The 24,758-nt window shown below is 37.6% G+C and overlaps 1 protein-coding gene across 1 annotated transcript; it reads right to left on the minus strand.

Moving 5' to 3' along the window:
* Positions 1-234: 234 nt before the first annotated feature.
* On the minus strand, positions 235-24,690 carry LOC110471993 (protein nucleotidyltransferase YdiU). Its single transcript, XM_021533145.3, has 19 exons — positions 24,419-24,690; positions 22,426-22,544; positions 22,062-22,190; positions 21,271-21,335; positions 21,111-21,167; positions 20,913-21,011; positions 16,652-16,719; positions 15,889-15,976; positions 14,975-15,044; positions 14,300-14,372; positions 13,672-13,755; positions 11,441-11,570; positions 10,867-10,911; positions 10,697-10,778; positions 10,516-10,608; positions 7,013-7,092; positions 6,103-6,146; positions 2,216-2,295; positions 235-1,892 (listed from the first exon to the last, which is right to left on the minus strand). The coding sequence occupies exons 1-19, from the start codon at positions 24,591-24,593 to the stop codon at positions 1,770-1,772; spliced, it is 1,704 nt and encodes a 567-aa protein (XP_021388820.2). The 5' UTR covers positions 24,594-24,690; the 3' UTR covers positions 235-1,769.
* Between the last annotated feature and the right edge of the window lie 68 nt (positions 24,691-24,758).

Below are 24,758 nucleotides of genomic sequence, written 5' to 3' on the forward strand. Positions count from 1 at the left end.
AGGTACATGTCCCATGGAATTTTTAAAATGCAGCATTTAAACTCCATTCAAAGAAAAAAGCTGTCTCTTGTTGATACACAATTATCTGGCTTGATCTGGCACCAAAATATGCTGTAAAATACAAAAAGATGTTCCAATGTGTGAGAACCCCGGCCTTGCTCTGGGATCTCATGTGGTGGTGAAATTCCTCCTCCAACCCGTGCTTCCAAAGAAAAACTCCACAGGCTCTTGCTGTTCGGTCTCAAGGCAGTTTATTGCTCGTTATCTAACAGATTATGTTCTTGGACTGCAGCTATTTGATCAGTGGCCTGGGTAGAGGCACACACACACCCTGACATCCTCTCTATCTGCTGTCTTCTTCGTCTCTCTCCCCGCCCAGGGCTGCTGCTATCTTTTATATGATATATTACATATAACATGTTTACAATTATTCCCCAATACCTACTACCTACGTTGCCAAGTGTTTTTCTACTCTAAACCAATCTGTGAGTGCCAACATCACCAAGAACATGGAGGCAAGGAAGAAGGAGGAAGAACAGGATCAGCCCACTTTCCTCCATCTTAGAACTTCTGACCCCCATGTACAAAGTGAAAACCCCCCTGTACATGTGTTAAAACCCCCCCTGTACAATACTAAAAAAAATTCCCCTCTACTTTGTAACTACTTTTACTATACTATCTAACCTTTTGTGATTGCTTGTTCCACCTCCAAAATTGGTAATTCATTCCATGGCTCAAACTCAAAATCACAGCTGTTTTTCAGTTGTCTGCCAGGGTCTAGAATGCTTCTGACCAAGGCCTGGAACCTCTAAAAATGTCTGAGAGACATTTTGAGTTCCCACACCAATGCAATAATTCAAAGCGTTTGTAAAAAGAAATTAATCCTACCTCTACCAAACTATTGCCTTCTAAATGGTCTATACATCACTAGACCTTACAGTATTTTAGCATGAAAATACCTGAAATTGCAGCATGTCCTTTTCAACCTTCCTCCATACCTGAAATGGAAGCAGTTTCAGCTGAGATGCTTCCAACACCGTCCTTTTCCAGTTAATTTTTCCTGAGACTTCACATCTATGAACCAATAATCTTTCTACTACTTTGAAGGAGCAGTGGTCCTCTGGATAGGTACCTGACACCAGCAAAGACACCAAAACTTACCCTGGAGTAAGACAGACATCTTTTATCTTTCCCAAGACAGATATCTTTGCTAACTATTTAACTGAATTTCCTTTAAACCTTTTGTCAGTTTAATGGGACAAAACATAATCAGAATGAGAAAAGGTGTCAAGGTCTGAGATGATGCTTTGTGCCAGGTCTGCAAGATTTAAGAACATTTATGTCTGGAGAACACACCTATATTTGAAAAGTGTAACAGCAAGAGGAAAAATCATCAAAATACAGCATTATTAAAACTAGCTTACATGGATTTTAAATTGATCAGTCACTAAAAGCTATTAAAACCCACCTGATCAGCCATTAATTTTGAGAGGTTAAATGTTACAGTCTGGCAGAACTTAAATACTGGGACTCAAAGTAACGCACAGTTGAATGTGAGAGGCAGAGTTGTCAATGGCAGTATAATCTGCTGATGCACCCATACCTAGTGATGCACTTTAATCTTGAGACTTCATAAATTTGTCAAGAACAGTAGCAGATTCCAGTCCACAAAGTCTAAGGGAGAGAAGTTCCTGTGGTTTGATCCATGAGCCCAATTTGAAGGCTTGAACTTTGACCTCGATCATTCTGCTTGCTTGTTTGAATTTCGCTCAGGATGAGCAGCTGACTCTGAGATGCCTGGCCCAGGCCGGGGGGCGCAGGGAGTACCCTGCTCTCTCTGCAGCCTCCTGCCTCTCAAAGGGGTGCTGTAAAACCTGCTCTAGGAGCTCAACCTGGAAGCAATTAAAAGTGGGTAAGCTTTTATACCAAATGTTTTCTCGTAAACAAGGAAAGTTTTTTCCACTTTATGCACCCTCCTGGCTCCAGAAACTATCACATGAATTGCTTACTATTATTAATACTACTATTAATACAGTCACTACTATTTATAATTAGTACTATTAATAATTTTGTTAGTATTTTAAATAGCAGTTTGTGTTATATAGTACAATTTCGGTCAAAAAGTAGTACAGTTCAAGTGTACATGTAAAAATTGTTTCATTAGCTGTTATGCCAGTTATTATTAAATCTGTCAAGAAAAAAAAGCTCATTTTACCTCTGAGAAATCATTCAAATTAGCTTTTTGCACTGCTGATTCTGCCATCCAATTCCTAAGTATGTATCTAGGATTAACAGCTGAAACCAAGAGCAAATCATGTTAAATTTAGTTAGACATATTCAACAAAAGGAAAACAGTCACTGAAACATGTCACTGAAATCTTCAAGAAGATTTAAATTTGCAGATCAAGAAAAAATGCATAAAAAGGAAAATGAATTAATCAATCTACTTAATTCTATGAGTTGCTAAAGGATTTTTTAAACTTACACTATCACTAGTGCCAAAGTGACAAACAGAAATTAGAGTAGCACAGAACACGACATTGATAGAGGAAGGATTTCCTGTCAGGAACACCAGCAGGCTTTTCAAGTGCTATGAGTTTACCATGGCCTAGATTCCTGCTGTGTTTATGGAAAACATTTCACTGTTGTCAATACCTTCCTGGAGATCACAAAAATGAATATTGTATTATTTAATTTAAAAAGTAATTACTATTATATCCTTTAAAGTATATGTATATAGATACTCCTTCTATGTCATGTAACAAAAGTTTAGCCATAAAAGCCTTTTATGTTATATTTCAGGTGTATTTTTTAGAAACTGCTTTTTAAAATTTAATCTCCTGGCTGGGGGTAGGCAGTGGTTCCTCAGTTTTTTCTACAACTGTTTGTTGTATCCTTTTGGAAACATTATGACAACTGCACTGTTTCCTGCCTTCTTTCAGGCTGCTTTTATCTAATGAGCAGAAGAGAGAATGTAGCAACACTGGAAAATGAAAACTGCTGAATTAGTAAACCAGTATATATCCTACAGCAGAGCCACTAACAACTTCAAAAAGGAGTTTTGTCAAACTGTATGCCAGGAACAATTCATATCAGCACACATGGCTCTAATTATCAATTTTTTAGCAGATTATATAAATTAAATTCTTAGTTTTGTTCTGCAATTAAAGGCATAGAATTCTACTTCAGTAAGTTTTTCCTAATGATCAAAACAATGTTACAGAATGACTGTAACACTTCAAGCCTGCTTTGAAGTTTTAATTTGTTTTCCCCAATTCAGTTAGCATTTATTACATTAAGGTATTAGAGATACCAAAGGTGTTTCACTCATGCACTTGAAACCAAAAGTCTGTGATTTATGGACATACACAAACTTAATCTCCTTCCCTTCCCACTGATGTCCCAGCAAGTTTTATATTCATAAATGTTAGGTTTATATATTTATTTTTAAAAATCCTTAGACCTTTATAAAATATTCTTATAAACACTCTTACAGCATATTTGAAAGAGGGTATTGAAAAAAACAGAGGAATCATCAAAATTACCATCTCAAACTTCCCTCTACTCAATTCCTTTAGTCAATTATTTATTATTTTATTTACAAATAATGTATTAGACGGGGCCACAGACATTCTTCTTTTTCACATCTCCACTGTCCAGTATGTACTTACATGTATTAAAAAAGCCAACAAATACAACTGTCTACTGGGAATCCTGATAACCTCAACACAGGCATAACAACACTCTGCCCTAACTGCTAAAAACCAGTGCATTTCCACTTGGCAAAACAATTTGCTCTAGCCAAGTATTTGATTTAATCCAATAAATGAGTTATCAATAGTAAAGCATGATAACTATTTAAAAAACATTTCAAAAGGTGAAAAAGTTAATATATGACTCATTCAAAAAATGGTAATTCACGTTAGAGCTGTGAGTCATTTTAGCAGGAGAATATTTGTCCCAGAAATAAATTCTTAACAATTGCAATTTGACAAGTTTCACAGTGGTTTTAAAAATATCAGTATTTAACACAAGTGACAAGATAATTATTAAAGAGTAACACAAGCCAGGTAAGAAAAGGATAAAGCAAAAGAATTTTTGTGCCCTTATAAGCATGATCTGGTTGACTTTTTTTACATGCTGCTTTTGTAAAGAAATACAATTTTAGACTTGGTCTGTCAAAACTTTTTGATAAACTCCAGAAGAACTAAGTTTAGGTAGTGCAAGATGAAACACTACTAAGAACTGAAAATTCAATAAAGGGATAAAAAAAAAATGAATAAGTGATGACTTCAAATGATTCAAGTTAACATACTTCAAGAAATTAGATTTTTTTATGACACTTATTAACAATTAGGGAAGGGTGATGAATAATGAGGTGTTACTGCCAATATATTCAAGGTCAGTCAAAGACAGCAATACACAATTTACTGGAACTTCCAAACCCAGCTGAGAATCTGAGGAGCCAGGACAGATTTGTCTTCAACGTGAAATGCTGGGTAAAAATGCAGAGTTGACTGAATTGAACCAGATTTCTTCTGAAGTTGTGCTGACAAGGACAACCGTTACAAGCAAATGCTCAAACAAAAAAACAAAACAAAAACTGAAATAATTTTTAAAGAGACCACAGGGGCATCTAAGCAATCTATTTAAATCCATGGACATAAAAATACAAAAAAGAACAAAAGAAATCCCAAAACCTCTGTAAGAAAATTCTGTCATCCTGTAATATGGAGCAGCTAGCAAAGGTCCAACAAAGGTTGTTGATTTTAAATAAAACAAGAACAAACTAACATCAGTAGCCTATTATAAATTTTTGCAGCTCTGCAGTATAATTAGAGAGTGATGGTTGATTATATGGAAGAAAACTAACTGAACTGTGAACCTTTGCAGATCAAGCTTTGACTGCTACCAAAACTAAGACCACTAGCACAACTGTGATTTTGGAGGCAAAACCTTTTCCATGTTTCATCTGTCTCGTGTACTTATGAGGTCCTCTGAGGTGCATCAAGAAAAAAATAATGATGGTTTGCAGAAAACCATTGACAAATTAGGATCCTTTCTGATTTCGAATAAAACCTCAGGATGTCAGGATTTTCTCTAAAAGCAGATTTAAAAGATACAAAAGCATAAGAACTGTGTTTAGAGAGTTTTCAGCATTCAATTTTAGCTGAGGAAAACAGAAGCTTGAAACTTAAAAACAATAATTGAGCGAAGTGCCTCAGAAACTCACAGATGAAGTTTCTTAACCCTATCAAAAAACAAATATTTCTTCTTGGTAGCTCTTTTCATATTAACTTTCTAAAATGCATATAGAATTTTAAGAAGTGTTCTTTAAAAAGGATAGAGACTTTGTTAAAAATGGGGATGCAAACCTGGAACCATAAACTGTGCCCTCTGTAGTTTTACTGCCTCATTACTGAAAGTCAGTGCCAGCTCCTGCCATTTTCCTAAATTGATTGGAGCTTTAGAAGAAAGTGGCCAATCAATATCTAACAGAACAGTGCAGCCATTTCCATCCTGCTTTGCAGGAAGCACCCTGTAAGGCAGTGTAACAGTGAAGCCTCATGTGCAGAGTTTGATTAGATCTTGTGGTTTCTTTATTCCCTTTTGGTCATTGATTTTCAGTTGCTCATTTTTTCTTATAAGCAAATTTCACGAATTTACCACAGCTTACTGCAGATCAAAAATATCTCCTGCTGAACAATTACTGGAGTTTCATATCCATTGTTTCTGCTGTGATACCTAACAGCAGTACCTTTGCCATTTTGTGTTTAGAAAAACTTGGAGAATCAAAGCACCTTCCTTTGCTTTCTATTACCAGATAGTCTTTTCACAAGTTTTTCCTCTGGATGACAGAAAGAAAAAGTGTGTCTCTATCAGAAATATGAATTCTTTGTAGAATGTAGAAAGGGCAGAGACAGACTGAATGAATGTATAGTGTGACAAGATTTGCAGCAGCATAATGGGAGCTTCTCCTCTTCAGAAAAATACTGTACTTTAGTTCTACCCAAAAAGAAAAATATCTAACACTAAAGAAAGGTATGTAAATAGATATTTGCCATCTGCAAGCATATGATTCCTTTGGATTGTTTTACTCACTTGCCATTCTTATTCTTCTTTTGGCATCTGAGTCACCATTGTAACTACACATGAAAAATAAACAAAAAGAAGAAAAACAGAAAGCACTTTAGCTAGTGAGGATTAAGCTGATATATTTTTAGAAATATCTTATTTGACTTCCATTAAAATCTTTAAGTGCTCTGCTTTTGTGTTTGGCAGAAGCTGGTGTGAATCTCTATGAATGATTAGACTTGGAAAAAACTGCACACTTTCTTGTAGGTTTTGTGCCTTGTATTGCTTTTTTCCCTTAAGAATTTTATTTACTGAATAAAATTTCCAAGTATCTGATATGTATTTATTTTTAGTACTATTAGCCATGCATACATATATAACAAAGAAAAAAATGTTAGATTCTTTATTGATTTAACACAAAAGAATCCCGTGCATTCCTATCTATGCAAACACAATGGTTTCCAAACACAATCTGTGAATTTGCAACTGTTCAGCTTCCATCCCCTGACACCATAAAGCAATGTTATTATATAATAAATAAATAAATAAATAAATAAATAAATAAATATCAGTAATCAAACACTATTCATTCCTATATACTTGCAAAGCCTGTGTGTGATTCTTGGACTGAATCTGTAGGATTGGTATTTTAAGAAAAACTGTTAACCAAAGAAAATGGATCAGATGCTCAATGAAAGATGAAGAATAGAAATTACTCCTAGCTACCATGTCATTTTTGTGTACCTGAGTGTCAAAACAGAACTACAACAGCAATTATTGTTGAATCCAGCACAATGAAGAACCAAGAAAACAAAAAAGTCATATGAAACCATGCTTGGGCCAGTTTATTAGACCCATTAAAGACTATGCAAAATCACTGCAGACTAAAGTTTCCTGGTTCTGGCAAATGCACACTTTAAACTGTAATCAGATTTACCTGTTTAATCTAAGGAGGTACATAGTAACCCATTCTGAAAATAATTTGTGTTTACCCAGATCCTGGAGAGCCCAGAATTCCTAAAGAGAAAGAAACAATTATTGACAGATAATGTTTTAAGCTGTTAAGCAAAAACCAAAGTAAGCAACAAATACTGCATTTTAACCCCAGCTGGCAACTAAGCCTCACATAATCACTTGCTCATGCTCCTCCTCAACTGGGGTTTAAAATAAGGTTAAAAGTAAGAAAACTCATGAGTTAAGATCAGTTTAATAATTGAAATAATTTAATAATAAAAATAATAATAGCAGTGAAAAGGAAAATATCAAAAGGAGAGAGAAATAAAACCCCAAGTGCTCACCAAACTATGCCCAGGCAGTTTCCAAGCAGGGTATTATCCCCCGGAGCTCTCCCCTAGTTTATTTGCTGAGCATGGCACCAAGTGCTGTGGGATATCCCTCTGGCACTTTGGGTCAGCTGTCCTGGCTCTGTCCCCTCCCAGCTTCTTGTCTACCCCCAGCCTCCTTGCTGGCAGGGCACCATGAGAAGCTGAAAAGTCCTTGAGTTAGTGTAAGCCCTGCTCAGCAACAACTAAACCTTCAGTGTCTTTTCAGCATTATTCACAACCTAAATCCAAAACATGGCACTGTACCAGCTACTAGGAAGAAAATTAATTCTATCCCAGATGAAACCAGGACAATGAACAATAAAAAAATTTAAAAGGCAAATGTATGATAACCCTCCAAAGAATCTTCTCCCTAAACATTCTACTGGTATCTTTTCCTCTGTATTAAAATTATTTGTTTTTGCTAGCATGATACAGCCACATGAATCCATCTCTGTTTTCAAAAATTTTACCTAAACACCTCTAGCACTTCACCCCTGTTTTTCCTTGGCTTATTGTCTTACATATAGGATTTTTAAGCCACATAATTACAGGTTTCACTCTCTACTGAGACTTGTACATGGATCAGATATATTCAGAGGCTTTTTTCATCAAAAATGGTGCAATAAGCAAAAGATATAAATAAAGAAAAGGTGAAGAAAAGGGAAACTAAAGTCTACAGAGATAGCTGAAAACTGAGGAGAATAGAGACAGCAGGAGAGGAGACAGAACTTGGAAAATGCTGACAGCAAGAAATCAGAGCTTGGGGCTACTGCTTCCAGTGATGGACAGCAAACACAAACCAGGCTTCCCTGGCTGAATACACTGAGCTAACAGCTGCTTCATATTCCTCAGCTGAAAGCAGCCAATGCTCACAGACAAAAAAATGAACTTCAGAGAAAGAACAGATTAGGAAGAAATGGACATAGATAAAAGGAGGTAAACAGCACATATTTGAGAAAAAAAAGGTAAGGGAAATTAAAGCAAGAAGAAAATGTTTTGATCCCATCTGTTTCGTTGGGGTTTTTTTTGTGTGTGTGGTTTTTTTTGTTGTTTTTTTTTGTTGTTGTTGTTTTGGTTTTTGGGGTTTTTTTGAGGAATAAGAGTAAAAAATATATGAAAACTATATTTGATCCTAAAAATGAGCACAGAAATAACTAAGAGCTGGGAATCAGGGAGGTGGATAACAGGTGAGTATGAGAATCATGCATTTGTTCAAAGATGTATAGAGTTAGGCTGCTTTAGGAGGAATTTCAGAATGTTTTCAGTTAATACTAAATATAAGGACTCCTGCATTGTTCCCAAAGGATTCTGGCATTTTTAGGTCATTTTTGGTATGCAGCAGAAAAAATCTTATATGATGTACAAATCAATAAGGAAACTTACGCATAAAAGTATTGGTGTGCAAATAAACAGAGGTGAAATTACTTTAAAATTGAAATTCTTTAAAACACTGAAAACTTTTTACCAGCATAAAATTGTACTTGTTTTTCCACATCAGTTTTGGAACTCAGAATTTGTGGGCTCAATAATTGCATTATGTGGGCAAAAAAAAGATCAGGTTGCTACCAAGTGAAGGCTGGAAATGACCCTTGGTGTAGCAGCAGGATCACAGTTACACCACAACTGCTGGTTCCTCAGCCAACACCTTCAAAGATGGGAAGATGGAGTTGACATAAATGGAAAAATGCCTTGGGTTCTATGACAAAAATACCTTCTCTTACAAATATACCCATCCTTTTATCACCCTCCTGTGCAAACAATAAATTCCAAGGCCACAACTCCTGGGTTTTTTGTTGCTTACCTCTAGAGCATCTAAACTTTTAAATTCTTAATGCCTTCAAGTTTATGGAAAAGTCATAGAAAAAGACCTCTTGCTTAACACAAGAAAACAAGGAAAACCAGAAAATTTGCTCAAAACCACTTAATTATACTTGGAAAAAGAACCATCAACTCCTCATTTTCATTCTGTGCTTTACATTGTCATCCTGCTGCCTCAACACACCCTCCTAAGTCCACCTGCTCTCATTTAAATTGGCTTCAAAATCAGACATAAATCAGGTGTTTGGGGAAGGCAATGAAGTTTCCCAGGAAAAATGAACAAAAAGGCACTGTATTCAAGAATAAAAGGAAAAAAAATCATTTTGGCTCTCTCAAAATGGTTATTTTTTTCCAGATTTGATTCCTTTTCAGAAGCAGATTACAAGCTTCCTTTTCAGAATTTCCCTTTTGCTTTTTTATTCAATTATGACTTGCCTAGCATCTCAGTCCTGTTCAAATATTTCAACTATATTTCCACTTTCAAAGATTGCACTACATCCAGGTAAAAAAATTAAATACTTTCATGTGTTTTATATATGGTTATACTTGGTCCTGAAGAGTAAATTTAGGCTAAGTTAGCAGCAACACAGGATAAGACAGCAGGCTGAGCAGGACACAATAGCAAAATGTATTCATAAGTTTCATTAAGTTTCATTTAAAACCAATCTCTTGCTCAAGGAAGAGAAGAGGCCACTCTGGGCAAAGCGTTCGAGCAGGAGTTTATGTTGAGATGGAATCTCACTTATCATTAGATACCAAGATAAGCAGATATGCCTGAGAGCAGAGGTTTAGGCCATCTGGTAAGCCCAGGTCAGGAGCAGTCTGGTTGACCTGAGGCTGAAATTTTCCTCATGAGCCCTGTGCAACTTCACTTGTTGGAGAAAAGGTATTCTTAAACAAAGCAACAAATAACAGGGAGATGAAGGGGAAGAAAATTCTTTGTAGCAGACCCCTGTTAAATGTGACAAAAATCACATTCCTAGCTGTGTATGAGTATTTACGACTACTCCTATTGGACCTGTACCAAAGGCTGAAAATCTGACTTCAGCATTTTTCATGAATGCACCTTTCATTAGCACTTTTCATTAACATATCCATCATTACCAGAAAAAAGCTTAACAAGGGGTGGTAGCCTGACACAGGTGTATTAGTCCCTCTGTCCCTTAATAACAACACAAGAACATATTTCCCAGATGAATCATAGCTTAAGATAGCCTCTACTATATCAGAGTTATGTCCAACTTGATTTACTCTTTTTATATTAAGTATTCCTAGGATTGAATGCTTGTATTTATACCTCAGGAATATGGAGTTCCTTTAACTGGTCTGCAGTAATTTCACTCAGCTCTCGGAATGTCATTGTAAAATCAGCCTTTGTATCTTCCATAATCTAGTGAATAAAGATACTTCTTTGAGTGCTTTTCAATGAGGAGTACCAGTTCAGATATCTACCAAGAAAATTAGCAAAGTAAACTCACTTTTAAGAGGAAAGCAATCAAATAGTTATCATTCTCATTCTCCCCAAGAAGACCCAATTTTCTTTTGAATAGTTCTGTGAAACTGAAAATAATAAGAAAGTATGGAAGTTGTGAACATTACATATTTTATAGTATTGTGACTAGAAGGTTTCAGTTCTGAAAGTGCATACCGACTGTGATAGTGCTCACCATACCCCTCCAAAATTTGGGAAGCTCTGCAAAACAGAAGAAATGTCAAGTTCTAAGGAACTAAAATGCTGTTGCAAGTATAATACTGCTGTACACTAAACAACAAAAACTTCTGCCTGCTTTCTCAGAAACATTGATATTCTGAATCATCTGGGATCTATTCTTCATGTAAGAAACCTTACAAGAGGCTATTAAAATACTACTTCATTACTTCAGGAGGATTCATGGTCTTCCTAAGTATGTGTCTTACAAAACAAGCTAGGCAAACTTAGAACAGAAAACTATGGGCAAAGGTCCTACCTTAATGAAAGGAGAAAGGATGACACAACATCTAATACCTCCCTGCGGTCCTATTTTAATACTATTTCTGACCAAAGAAAACTTTTCTCCCCATCCTCCAATCTTATTCTGGTCAATAATTAATCCAGAATCAATGTCCATTTAAAAAAAAAATGGAATATTTTAAAAGCAAATCCCTTTCTTTCCTAAGCATATGGTGATTACAGTGTCTCCCATCTCACTAGCTCCCATTATGATATTTTAAGGATTACTTACAGCTGCTTTTGCCTGGGATCCAATAAAGGTTTTAGAGCTTGTAACAGCTTGCTCAGATTAAACAGCCCAACACTTGCCTGATTTCCTATTTTATACCTCCTTTCATCATCAGATGTGTTTGGAACAAAATCTGTTTCAAACAAAAAATTACTTTTCCATAACAGAGTAATTAAAATAAACAATCAATGTTAAAATATTGAAATACATTCATTTTTATACTTACACAGCAAACTTATAGACCTATAAACCTAAACCTACTAAATATTTAAAATCAGATCACAAGAATACTTATTTAAAGTGAGTTAACTCAAGATCTATTATTTGCAAAATCTAAGGAATACATCCTTCACACAAAAGTTCCCATGTGTTACAAGTGACATTTTCCTACCTGAAGATACAAGGTAAATTCAGTTGGTTACAGAGAAAAAAACCATTAAAAACAGTCTTTTACACTTGAACCCAGTATTTTTACTACATCTAGTGCTACTATTTTGCACATAGATTAAGCAAACAAATGTCCAACTAGATTCACAATTTAAGTATTTATGGGAAAGTCACATATATAGTAAACATGCATTTACATGTACAGTAAACATGTATTCAATAGGCAAATTAAGCAAATTTGTTTCAATTGGACAAGCAAGCTTCAAATAAAAATTAGGCCTAATGTTTTCCAGTATTCAAATCCATTATCTGGGAGATACCAAATACCTGTCATGCAAGTTACAAGTATCCAGAAGTAAAAGTCTAGAGCAGCAGTCTCTGAGGGGATCAGTGGGAACCCCTCACTCAGATCAAACCCAGATAAGCTGATCCATGCACACAGCATCACCCCAGCCCTCACAGGACACTGACAGCAAATGGAGCTTTAAGGAGGAAACTCCTAACTCATCTGTCAGATCTGGTGAGTGGTTCCAGTCTGAATTTCTACTCTAACACCTCTCATCTGGCTCTAGGATGCACTGGCTGGCTGGGACAGACTCAGCTCTCTTCACAGCAGCCTGTCTGGCACCGTGTGTTGGCCTTGTGACCAAAACAGTGCTGACAGAACAGCAACGTTCTACACATTGTTCAGCAGGGCTGGCCCAGCATCAAGGGCTCAATTCTCATTCTGTAACCCCAGAAAATGAGGCTGGGGTGGGCTAGGAGGGGATGCAGCTGGGACAGCTGAGCTCAGCTGGGATATTCCACACCTATAACATCATGATCAGCAATAAAATCTGGGGGTAGTTTTTCCAAGGCAGTTCTTGGTTGGGCACTCACTCGGCATCAGTCTGGTGGTGACATATGGTGAGTGATTGTCTTTGCATCACTTGCTGGTCACCCCTGCCATTTTTTTCCCCTTGATTTACACAAATGTCTTTATCGTGACCCATAAGCTTTTCCTTAACCTTGCTTTTCCAATTGCGTCCCTCAGCCTACAGCAGGGAGGAGTGAACAAGTGGCTTCTGGATCCTTAATTGCCAGCTGGGGTCAACCCACCCTATAAAGAAAGATCTAAGAGCAAAAAAGCCCCATTTTGTTTGACGTTTATTCTCTTGAGTTTTCCATAATTTGATGCTGCAGGCATGAAAACACATAGCAAGATAACCTCTGCTGATTCTGAAGTTTATTTAGTTGCAACCTATAAACAATAGTCTTAAGAATACACATTTATGTACATACTGAACCTCTATTTATCAATCCCAGACTGACTGAGTTAAGATTTTCCAACAAAAGTTACCATGATTGTGTAGGTTTGATTTCTTCTCTTCCAACATATAATTAGCTGCTATGAATATAAAACTGGAGCTTTCATGCATTCAAGGTTACTCTATTCCACTTCTGCTTTTGGCTGCTTCCAGCAATACACAATTTTTAATTTTCGAGGCTTCTGTAGTAGTATCTATTGAATTGATGGTATTCAAGTGGAAACATTCTCATGGAAATGGGTTTAATAGTAATATTTCACTAACAAGACTTTTAGTCCTTGAATGCAACCTATATAGTAGTATCATAAAACTCATCACTAATGCAGTTTTTTTTCCCTAAAGCTCTTCAAACAATACACATACTTAGGGTTTTTCTGTTAATAATGAAAGGAGTTTTCATGCAATGGAAACTATATAATTTAATAGAAAAAGATTATTTTAAGTAAAACAAAACAAAACAAAACAAAACAAAACAAAAAAAAAAAAAAAAAAAAAAAAAAAAAAAAAAAACCACCACTACCAAACAGATGCTACACTCACCTGGGTCATAGGAGTCCATAAATCCAAATGGACCATAATCTATTGTTATGGACAATAAACTGAAGTTATCTGTATTGCACACACCTACAGTTAAACAGAAAGGAGAAACAAAAGTTAAAACTCCACCTGAATCCCAGGCTCTAGGCAATTTGCTGTGGAACAGGTCCACTGAATTTAGAGAGCTCTCAAGAATCAGACTTTGGAAAACACACCCAGCCCATGTCCCGCAGCACACCCAGGCTCCCAATGCTGTTTTGGGGTTAATCCCACAAATCTGCAGCACAGCTGGACAGCTCCATGTCCTGTGCACTGTAACAGGCCAGGGCTTTATGTGGATGGATCAAATTCAGAGCAGTTAAACTTACACATGGCATCAGTACCCTGACTTTGTACACTGCACTGCTGCAGCAGCTCTGAGAACTCTTGCTGCCCTATTCTCATCCTGTCGCAGTGGTGCTCTGAGAGATCACACAGTGTAACTCTGTTACAAAAGCCCCTTGTATAACAGATAAATCTGTAGCTGAAGACATCAGCAGAATGAAACACCAAGGTGACAAATAAAAGCCATTTTTAAGTACATTACTGTAAAGTGTCCCTCCCCTAAAGCCAGTGCCATCTGGCACCTTACCATGTGCAAACCCCACAGACATCCACAAGGAAATGAGATTTGCAGTCTCTGACACGACAGTAGAGAAAAATTCCTAAAATCAAAAACATCTTTTACTTCAAGTTCTCTCTATAAAAAATATTGAAATACATTAAGCATTTTATTCACTATAGAAATGTGTAATACATTCTATTTTTCAAATTTAGGTACGTGTCTGTCAGGCCTTGTTATTCCCATTCTACATTATGTGAATGCATAATAACCTTATCCCAGCAAACACTATTGTTAAATAAGTATACAGAGATGCCCTTAAAGAAATTAAGAAGTAAAATTTAAAAAAACAAACAAAAAACAAAGGCACTACATATACTAGGCAGTATACTAGAATATACTATATATACTACATACATATACTGCAAAAGCACACTTCATCACAACATGACCACTGCTCACTGACAACCTAAGCAGTAAAGGAACAAAATACAACAGAAAATGGAAGCTTCATGATAAACACTTCCAAAATGGAAACTGGTAAAAAATGTTCATATTTGACTTTGAGAAGACACAAAAAAAATCAAGAAGCAGATTTTTACTGCAGAGAATTAACAAACTTCTGCTAATAAAACCTGGAAGCTTACTTCAAATTTTTGTTCACATACTTATGGAAAATAAAAATTACTCTTCAGAAAGACTTACCAGGTATCTATTTGAATCATTCACAGCTATTGATGGAAAATGTTCCTGGATGATAAAGTCTAGCAATTTTCTGTAACAGCAGAAACCGAATTATTTTAAACTGGTACTTATGGAGATAATTAAACATTCTTGTTTTCAAACTGCAAAATGCTGATCTACAGCTTGCCACAAATAGTTATTAAAAAACTCAGCCTATTTATTCCAATGAATATTAGAGTAAGCTCTTCCAAAATGTTTAGAGATAAAACCTAAGGTTGTAGTCATAAATATGACTGGAGACTGCCACAAAGAGTTAAAATTATCTCCACATTAAATCTCCAGAGCACACCAGGACATGGCTCTGCATGCAGCAATATCCATTTTTTATGGAAAAAAAGAGTTTGTATTTCCAAAAAACAGTATAAGATTACAGGGAATAACCACTCTACATCAGAATTCTCACAAAGAAAATGTTATAACTGAATTCTTATGGAGTAAGGTTACTTCTACAGTAACTGGCCATTCCCAAAACAGTTCCCCACATTCCTACGAGACAGGCTTAGGGAAATGGGATACATGCATTAAAATTTGCAGGACCTGTCACAGAAAACTGAGAAATGTAGGAACTTAGAATTTCAACTTACAAATCTTTCCAAAACAAACAACTCCTCCCTAGTGCTTAGTTACCAGAACTACTTAGGTATAAAACTTTCCTCATTTTGTAAGATCTAGGCCTTTAGAAACATCTCAAGGGCTTTACCCTTGTGAGGTAAGATCTTTGGTATGCTTGTATAAAAATAGCAAGTTACCTTTCTAAATTATGTAATCTTATTTGCTAAATAATTTATGTCTAAATTCCAACTGTATACATGAATTCTAATGTAATGTGATGGTTGAGGAAACTGTTTCAGTTACTGTGAAGATGCAATTCAAACCTCAGTAAGTCCAGTTCCCCAGAGTGAGCTAAGATTTCCAAGGATCCTATACGAAACCATGATTTGGCAAGTCGTAGCACTATTGCACCTTAAATATAAAGAGAAGTGTGTTTAAATGTAAATAGAGAACCAGCAAAATAAAACAGTTCCATAGGAAAAGCCACCATGTGTTGTTTCTATAGACACAGAGTTATATAGGCACAGTTAAAATGGTATTTTTGTAAGTATGCCTAACACATAAGAGATGAATATGTATAACATTATTTTACTACACATGCATTTTAATGATAAAGCTTGATTTGCTATACTAGCAACCACAGGCAAAATTCTGTTAGTGCATTAATACTAGAATCACTCCAGAAATGCCAGCCTCAAAGAAAGAGCACAAACAGATTTTTCCCCATTCTGTGCCATCTCTCTTTTTCAGAGCAGGTGTAGATGATGTTACAATGACATGGCCACAGTTGCATTCTACCCATCCTGGTATTGATACCAAAACAATAGAAAAGTTCCCTAGTTTTCAATAGCATTTTTGTAATGGGAAATGAAAATCAAAATAATATTCTTTCAATATGTATGCTACAATTATAGAAGACCTATTCAGAGGGCTTCATTTCTTCAAGCAAGATATGTTTCAGATTGATTTTCTCAGGGGAGGTTTCATATCTTAATAAATTAAATTAAGCCAATTTATTACTTTTTATTACACATTTTTTCATGGTGAATTAAGTTACATTGTAACATTTTAAAATATGTTAATTACCTCTTTCTTTCTTAATATTTCCATTGTAAAACTGATCTCTCCACACATCATCATCACTTACAACTAAGCTGTAGCAAACAAGAAATGAATGTTAAAAGTTACCTCAGCAAAAGTAATTAATAATGAAGATCAAAGTGATATTTTATATAAATTCATCTTATTCATAAGAAGAAAGATTGTTTTTACAAATGACTATTTTTACAAATGATTGTATTTACAAATGACACAGGCAAAGAAGATGCTGAGGCTTAACAAGGTTCATGACCAAAATGCATTTATTTTGTATTTAATATAGTGTTGTCCAATTTCATTATCCTCACTGTTCTTGGGGAGATGTCTGCTCTCAAAAAGAGCAGTGCATTCACTTGGAACCTCAGTGACAGATTAGTGTGATTGTAACATCAACTAAGTCCCAGTTTCCCTGGGGACAACATGGAAATTTTGAGGAGAGAGAAATTAGAAACCAAATTGTTGCATCAGATGCAGGCTTCCCTTTACATGTCAGAAACTTCATCTCTTTATATGTCAGAAACTTCAGGGATAGCTCTTTGGTCCTTAGCAATCACTGCTACTGGTACTTGGATTTTTAAAACCAATCTCTTCCTTTCATTTGCCTTAAAATTCTATACATCCTATAAATGTTCATGTTTATCCACATATTGAGGTTTGTGAGAGTTCAGTACAACTTGCTTTAAAATATTTCACAACTTGCATTAATTTGTTTAAATAAAATATGTAATTTCCTTGTATTTTCTGTTGTATCAGGAAAAATCAATCCTCACAAACAAGGGCATCATGTTCCTCTAAGGTTAACAAGTAGGAAGTTTTCTCTCCAAAGCAATGGGGATTACACTGACAATCCAGCTTCGTGCCATATTCTGAAAGAGATCTTATCCCCTTAATAGGCACAGAAGATTCCTTATTCAAGACTCCAGCAGGAAGCTAATTTAGCTCATTTTGTGCAATTCTTCTTTATCTTTGCTTGTTGATAATTGGAAAATATTCTTCTACTCAGGAGAGACATAGACCTATTGGAGTGGGTCCAGAAATTACCAGAGAGCTGGAGCACCTCTCCTATGACTGAGAGCTGGGGCTGTTTGTGGGGAATAAGGGGAGACCTTACAGCACCTTCCAGTCCCCAAAGACAGCTGGACAGGTACCCTTCACCAGGGCCTCTAGCAATAGGACAAGGAGGAATGGCTGTAAACTGAAAGAGGGCAGATTTAGCTCAGGTATTAGGAAGAAGTTTTTTACTCAGAGGGTGGTGAGACACTGATCAGGTTGCCCCAGAAAGGCAGTAGATGCTCCATCCATGGAAATATTCAGGGTCAGGTTGGAGGGCGCTTTGAACAACCTCATCTAGTGATGTCCTTGCTCATTGAGGGGGGAATTTGACTAGACCAGTAAAAGTCTCTTCCAACCCAAATTACGATTTCATGATGCAAAATATAGTTGGGTGGCATGCTATTTGATATTTAATGCAGTTATTTATATCTGCTACTAGGTGGTTGAAAACAGCAGAGAAGACAGACCCAGATTTTTCTTTGAGATACACAGCAAAGAACAAGAGACAAACCTATTGTTCCATTCATAAATATGACTGAAGACAGTCACAGTGTTAATTCTCAAGAGTTTAATTTTGGAAGTACAATAGATTCTGGTTTTACATACTTGAGCATTGAGATCTTAGAAAGAATGCAGTTGAACCAAAAATGTGGGAAATCCATATAAACATAAATATGTACAAAAAGGTTATGAAAAGAAATAGCATTAAGTCTTACCTAGTGCAGTTGCTTGCAACAGTAACTGTGGGTTTGAAACTAAATTATTATTATTGTATTCAGTATTTTTGAAGATACCTAGTAGCTATTCAAACTGAATGTTCGGTTAACTGCAAAGAACAGGCAGTGACTTGTTCCAAGAGAGGAAAAATATACAGAAATCAATCTGCTCCTTTTATTGTAGATGTACTGATACAAGTAGAATTAGGGTGGGTTTTTTTCTTAAATACTCATTTGAAACCAGTTGGTATGTCTGTAGGATTAAGTACAAAAAGCTCTGATGTAAATGAGATGGAAGAAGAAAATCTTAATCCTTCAAGAGAAAACAAAAAAAAATTAGAAACAGAGATGGAACCTCAGACACCTACAAAATAGTGTGTGCAGCAGAACACTAGGGACAGAAGGCACAAAAGTTGTGCAACTGAACTTTACTTTTGTACAGACCGCTGCAAGAAAGGGTGTTTCCTTTTTACTGTGTAACTCTTAGCAGGCTCTCTGCAAAATTCCTACAGAATATCAACACTTCTATTGCAGATAAAAAAATCCATGGAGGCATTGACATTTAGTTAGTATGGATATGCAACATTTGAGGGCTGGCCAGGTAGCTGAGCAGCCACATAAACACACATTCCCACTAGAAAAGTACCTCTCCAATGGTCCCTGTAGTTGGTAAGTGCCATTACTGGAGAAAAGGCAGCAGCAGACCAGCTGTACACAGAATATAGGAAACAGAGCACCAAAATTGCACCCACACCAAAGAAGCTGGAACAGCACTCACAGAAGGATGGATGGATGGATGGATGGATGGATGGATGGATGGATGGATGGATGGGTGGGTGGGTGGGTGGGTGGATGGATGGATGGATGGATGGATGGATGGATGGATGGATGGATGGATGGATGGATGGATGGGTGGGTGGGTGGGTGGGTGGGTGGATGGATGGATGGATGGATGGATGGATGGATGGATGGATGGATGGATGATATCCCTCCCTACCTGGCTCTCACTTAAAGAGCTTGACTTTACACTTCCAGTGCTCTGCCTGCTGTTCTGCATGAACAATAAACGCTATGCAAGTAAAGCCACTCAGAAAACTATGCATATTGGCTCACTCTTTTGACTTCATGTGTAACACTGCTCACTGGTAGCCTCAGTATGTGAGTAAAATGGTACTGTATGAAGTGTTCTGTATCTGACAGTACAGTCATAAACTGTAACACCCCGTTGGGAACACAGTACTTAAAATTAATAGAGCAAACCAACCTGCTGGGTGTTCTGGGATAAGCCATACGGTTTTTCCTCCCACTTCTGACAAGACTTGACAAGACCTCTGTTAAGTGCATCCCACCAGCCTCAGTGCAACAGCTCCCCATCGGGAAGAATATGGCTGTCAGCTGGGGTTTTTCCAAATTAAGTCTTGTGAACACTCTGCAGACCTCGTACAACAGTTAAGAGAGCCAGGCATTTAACCAATCTGCCAGCAGAGAGCTAAAGCACACTGTGTGCTCAGTAGAATTTTGTGCACAGTAAAGGGGTAATTTCATACTGTTTTGCAATGAACAATTTGTTGAGACGACGGCAAAGAGAGGCTCTAACCTGCCAAATGATTTCCTGCTGATATTCAGACAGATTTAAAGTTCTGCATTAACAGCCAACAGCAAAGAGTCTCAAGATGAAGTCAGTGAATAAACCATCAAAAATGTCATTTACAAACACTGCACTTCAACAGAGCAAATGAGTTAGAACTAATGCTAAAGAGATTTGCAGACACTTTGCAAATACAGACACCTAGCCATGTGGCAGCTGAGTACAGGCCTTTTCTGAAGAACATTTGCTTTCTTTAAAGCCTGAAACACTGCAGTATAGACTTGAGACTACTTGGAACAACACAAAATGAACTTGGCATTTTAAACATGATCATTTGAAAATATTCAATTACTTGATTCTGAGAAAATCATCCAAATGAATGTGTTAGTCTCCTTTGCTTCACACAGAATTAGTTTCAAATTTTTTTTATGAACTCTTTCTCTCTCTGCTCAAGAGGTGTTTGCATAGATAAAGAATGGAGAGTGATTGCCTACTTCAGTTCTACCTCCAAGATTAATGTTTATTTATATGAATGACAATTTTTCCCAACAATCTTAAAAAATTTCAGTAAAAAAATAGCCACTTTTGACATTTTCCTAGTTGTCTAGATTCTAGGATTTGAATTCACTTTACAGAAATGAGTCTTTACTACACTAAAGTTAAGTTGTATTTCTAGATTCCAGCAAACTATGTGATGCAATTAACTGTTGGAGTTTATTATTGGAAAGTTTGATCCAAAAATCTGTGGAGAATATATTTTGTTCTGATTTCATACATATTAATAGATCTTTCATCTTGGAAACTAACTGCCCTACTTTATTGATGTTCAGTGAAACTCAGTCACAGAATTACCTGTAAATAAGTATACTGTGAACAAAGTTTAAAAAAATACCTAGCAGCTCTGCTTGTAGGAATTCCAAGATAGTGCATGGCCTCACTACATAGAAACTCTCGAACAGAAGAGCGAAGCACAGCTCTCCCATCACCATTCCTATGGAGAACAGAGAAATAAGGAATTGGTCATAAAATCAAAGCAAATTTCAAATAGAAAACATTCTGCTTTAGAGTACGTAGAGTAACTGCAACTTACCTGGAGTATGGAGTCTTTCCTGACCCTTTTAACTGCAGCTCCCACCTCTCACCATGCCTGCAAAAATACCATTGGCATTTGTAATGACAGACCTCAGGTTAACCATGAATCTGCTAAACTGAACACAGAGTTCAATCAGATACTTAAAAAAAAGTCACACCTGTTTGTATATACTCCGATCAAATGGGCTCTTCCATCTCCCAGCTGACCTGCCCAGCTACCAAACTGACAAAAATTAAAATCAAGTTATTGTCCTCTATCATTTATAGAAGTTATACTTGAAACAATACAGATTAAATCTAGGTCCTCACAAAAGACACATTTGCTCACATTAAAATGTTGAACCCTAAAGCTGTATTTCCACATTCACTCCAATAATGAATCAGAAAACCACAGGAAAAGACTAACACCAGTAATTATCTTTTTTTTTTTTTTTACCTTCCAGCTATGACATACAGCTACAGACCTGTCTTTTTTGTATAATGAGCCTTTAAACCCACATGGCTTGTTTTGGTTTTTTAAATTGGAAATTACAAATAAAATTCTAGCATTCTTCTCCATGAATAATCATATCCATTTCAATGAAACCTGAACCTTAGTAATCATGGTGTTGCAGTGAGGCTCTGTCCTTCTCCACTCCTCTGAGCTATTAGTATTAGATACTAATAATTGGCCAGGCTGCTGGGTGCTAAGCAGACTCAGCAGCTAATGAAAGTTAAAAACATAATTTGCTTCAGGCATAAACAAAAGCAGAACATGTAAACAGGGTACTGTGGAAGGATATTATAGTTCTTTTCCACCTGCAGCCCGTTATGAAGAACAAGTCTGCAAACAAACTGTTAGTAAGCATTCATGTACTCACAGACATATGTACTTACAGGTATTATCCAGGTGTAATTCACAAGGAAAGACCTACACAATTTCACCTGGAAGAATGAGTGCCATACTTACCTGGTGACCCCCATACCTATGGGCCAGTGGAACAGACCCAAATATCACTTTCCCACCACTGACGAACTCCAGAAAATCAGATGATCCTTTGACAGATATATCAAGATCCAAAATATTTTCAAGAACTTCCTGGAGAAAAAAGTAATACTTGAACATGATCAAATTTTCAGTGGTAATGCACATGTTTTCTCTACAGATTCCATCATTAAAAGACATCTCAAAATATGTTTTAAATGCTCTGTTTGTTTAAAGTATTTTTTGAGAAGATGTTTCATGATAAATAGCATATGAATATTAAAATATACTTCAGTATATGTATTAATAATTTCAACTAATTAGAGAGGAATAAAAAACAATAACCAACCTTTGAAACAGCTACAAGATGAACTCTAGATTTAAAAGGTGTAGGGTAGACAACCGAAAAAATGCAGTTTCTCACGTTACGGACATAATTTTCTTGGATCACATCAACTGGAAAAGGATCTGTAAACATGAAACAGACAAGATATGCCATATAAAAAACAATGAATCATATTAGTCTTAATATGTTTCCTCCTAAATCCAGCCAAAATGTTTTAAAAACAATTAAAACTTGTAATATTACAATTTTACCAATGTATATTAAGCCTTCATGAAAAGCAAGCCCAAATAAATTTAGTATTTTATTGTTTGGAATTTCTGAAAATTTCTTAATTCCGCAGTTAAAGAATCTACCACAGCTTTCTAGTTTTAAAATCTAAATCATATTTAACAATAGATTGAATAGACTGTGACTGGAACAGTCTCAGGGCAGTTTGATGTTGCACTCAATTATATACACCATAAAAGATATCTTCAGGAGACAGAGAAGTTCAGCTTTTCCCACAGCTGAACAATGTAGTGCAACAAATTTAAGTCACTGTGCACCAGTAACTGCTGTGTACAGTCCATATGCAGCAATGATCACCACACAACCCAAGAGAACAGATGAAGTCTTTTCTGAGTAATGTAAACAGTGAATGAATGGGTTAGAAGATGTAGCTCTTGCTGTAGCATACATGTGTACTCAGAAGTTGCGCTTCATTCTTCCTTCACACCTACTCTGTGCCCTTTCCCATGGTAACAGAGGACAAATATTGTTTTAAAATGGTGTGTTTTACCATCTTTATGGACTTTTGCTTGCAAGAATCGTACAATTCCACGTTAATTATAAAATCCCAGTAACTCATAGTCAGTTTTGTAAATATTTTAAGTTAGCATCTCTGGAGCCTTGCTGCTAGCCATGTTTCTCACTACCTCTAATGGCAGATCCTGTTCTAGCCAGCTGCCACAAGATTTATCAGTATTATTTCTTAATGCTCACAAGCAATATTATCACCTGATGAAATTAGTTCTGTAATGTTATCATATCAATTAGCACTATGATTACAAGCAGTTTTGTATACCCGAGAGCTAGGAGAGATAGAATGTTTTGTGTACTTCCAGAGATGTGTCAGGTTATTGACTCTGCACTAACACTGGGACTCGGGGAAAAAAAACAAAAACAAAAAAAACCAACCAAACAAACAAACAAACAAACAAAAAAAAACCAAACCAACAAACAAAAAAAAAACCACACCAAAAAACCCCCTCCTTTTGACCAATCTAGTTTTCATTTTAAAGCTCTATTTGACTGTGTGTACCAGGTTTTGCTTAGTTACTGCTTTAGGAGCTGCCACAAACCAACAAACAAAAGCACCGGGACAGGACAGGAATACAGAGCCTGGGACAGGACAGGTGTACAGAGCCTGGGACAGGGCAGGACAGGAATACAGAGCCTGGGACAGGGCAGGACAGGTTTACAGAGCCTGGGACAGGGCAGGACAGGTTTACAGAGCCTGGGACAGGGCAGGACAGGAGTACAGACCCTGGGATAGGGCAGGACAGGAGTACAGAGCCCCGGGATAGGGCAGAACAGCAGTACAGAGCCCGGGCCAGGGCAGGACAGGAGTACAGAGCCTGGGACAGGACAGGTGTACAGAGCCTGGGACAGAGCAGGACAGGTTTACTGGGCCCCGGGATAGGGCAGAACAGCAGTACTGAGACCGGGCCAGGGCAGGACAGGTTTACAGAGCCCGGGCCAGGGCAGGACAGCAGTACAGAGCCCCGGGATAGGGCAGAACAGGAATACAGAGCCCGGGACAGGGCAGGACAGGTTTACAGAGCCCGGGCCCGGGCAGGACAGCAGTACAGAGCCCGGGCCCGGGCAGGACAGCAGTACAGAGCCCGGGCCAGGGCAGAATAGCAGTACAGAGCCCCGGGCCAGGGCAGAACAGGAATACAGAGCCCCGGGACAGGGCAGGACAGCAGTACAGAGCCCGGGCCCGGGCAGGCCGTACCTAGGAGGCTGTCGGAGGACAGGGCCCAGGCGCAGAGCTCCGCCGCCCGGCGCCGCGGGCACTGGCCCGGCGCGGGGCTGGAGGCGTTCGGGGCCGGGCAGAGCCCGCGGGAGCCGCACAGCGCGGCCACGCAGCCCCAGGCCAGGCAGGCGGGCAGCCAGGGGCGCCGCCACATGTCCCCAGACCTCGGCTTCAGAGCCACCCACGAACCCGCCCTGAGCTCTCCCGCCCTCCAAGAGGGCGTCGGGCTGCCCGCCCGGCACCGGGCCGGAGGGCGGCGGCGGCGGCGCGGGGCTTCCGCGTCCGGGTCGCGGCGGTGCCGGGAGGCGGTGCCGGCGCG

This window comes from Lonchura striata, chromosome 1 (assembly GCF_046129695.1).
Source record: "Lonchura striata isolate bLonStr1 chromosome 1, bLonStr1.mat, whole genome shotgun sequence".
In the NCBI taxonomy this organism is placed as follows: domain Eukaryota; kingdom Metazoa; phylum Chordata; class Aves; order Passeriformes; family Estrildidae; genus Lonchura; species Lonchura striata.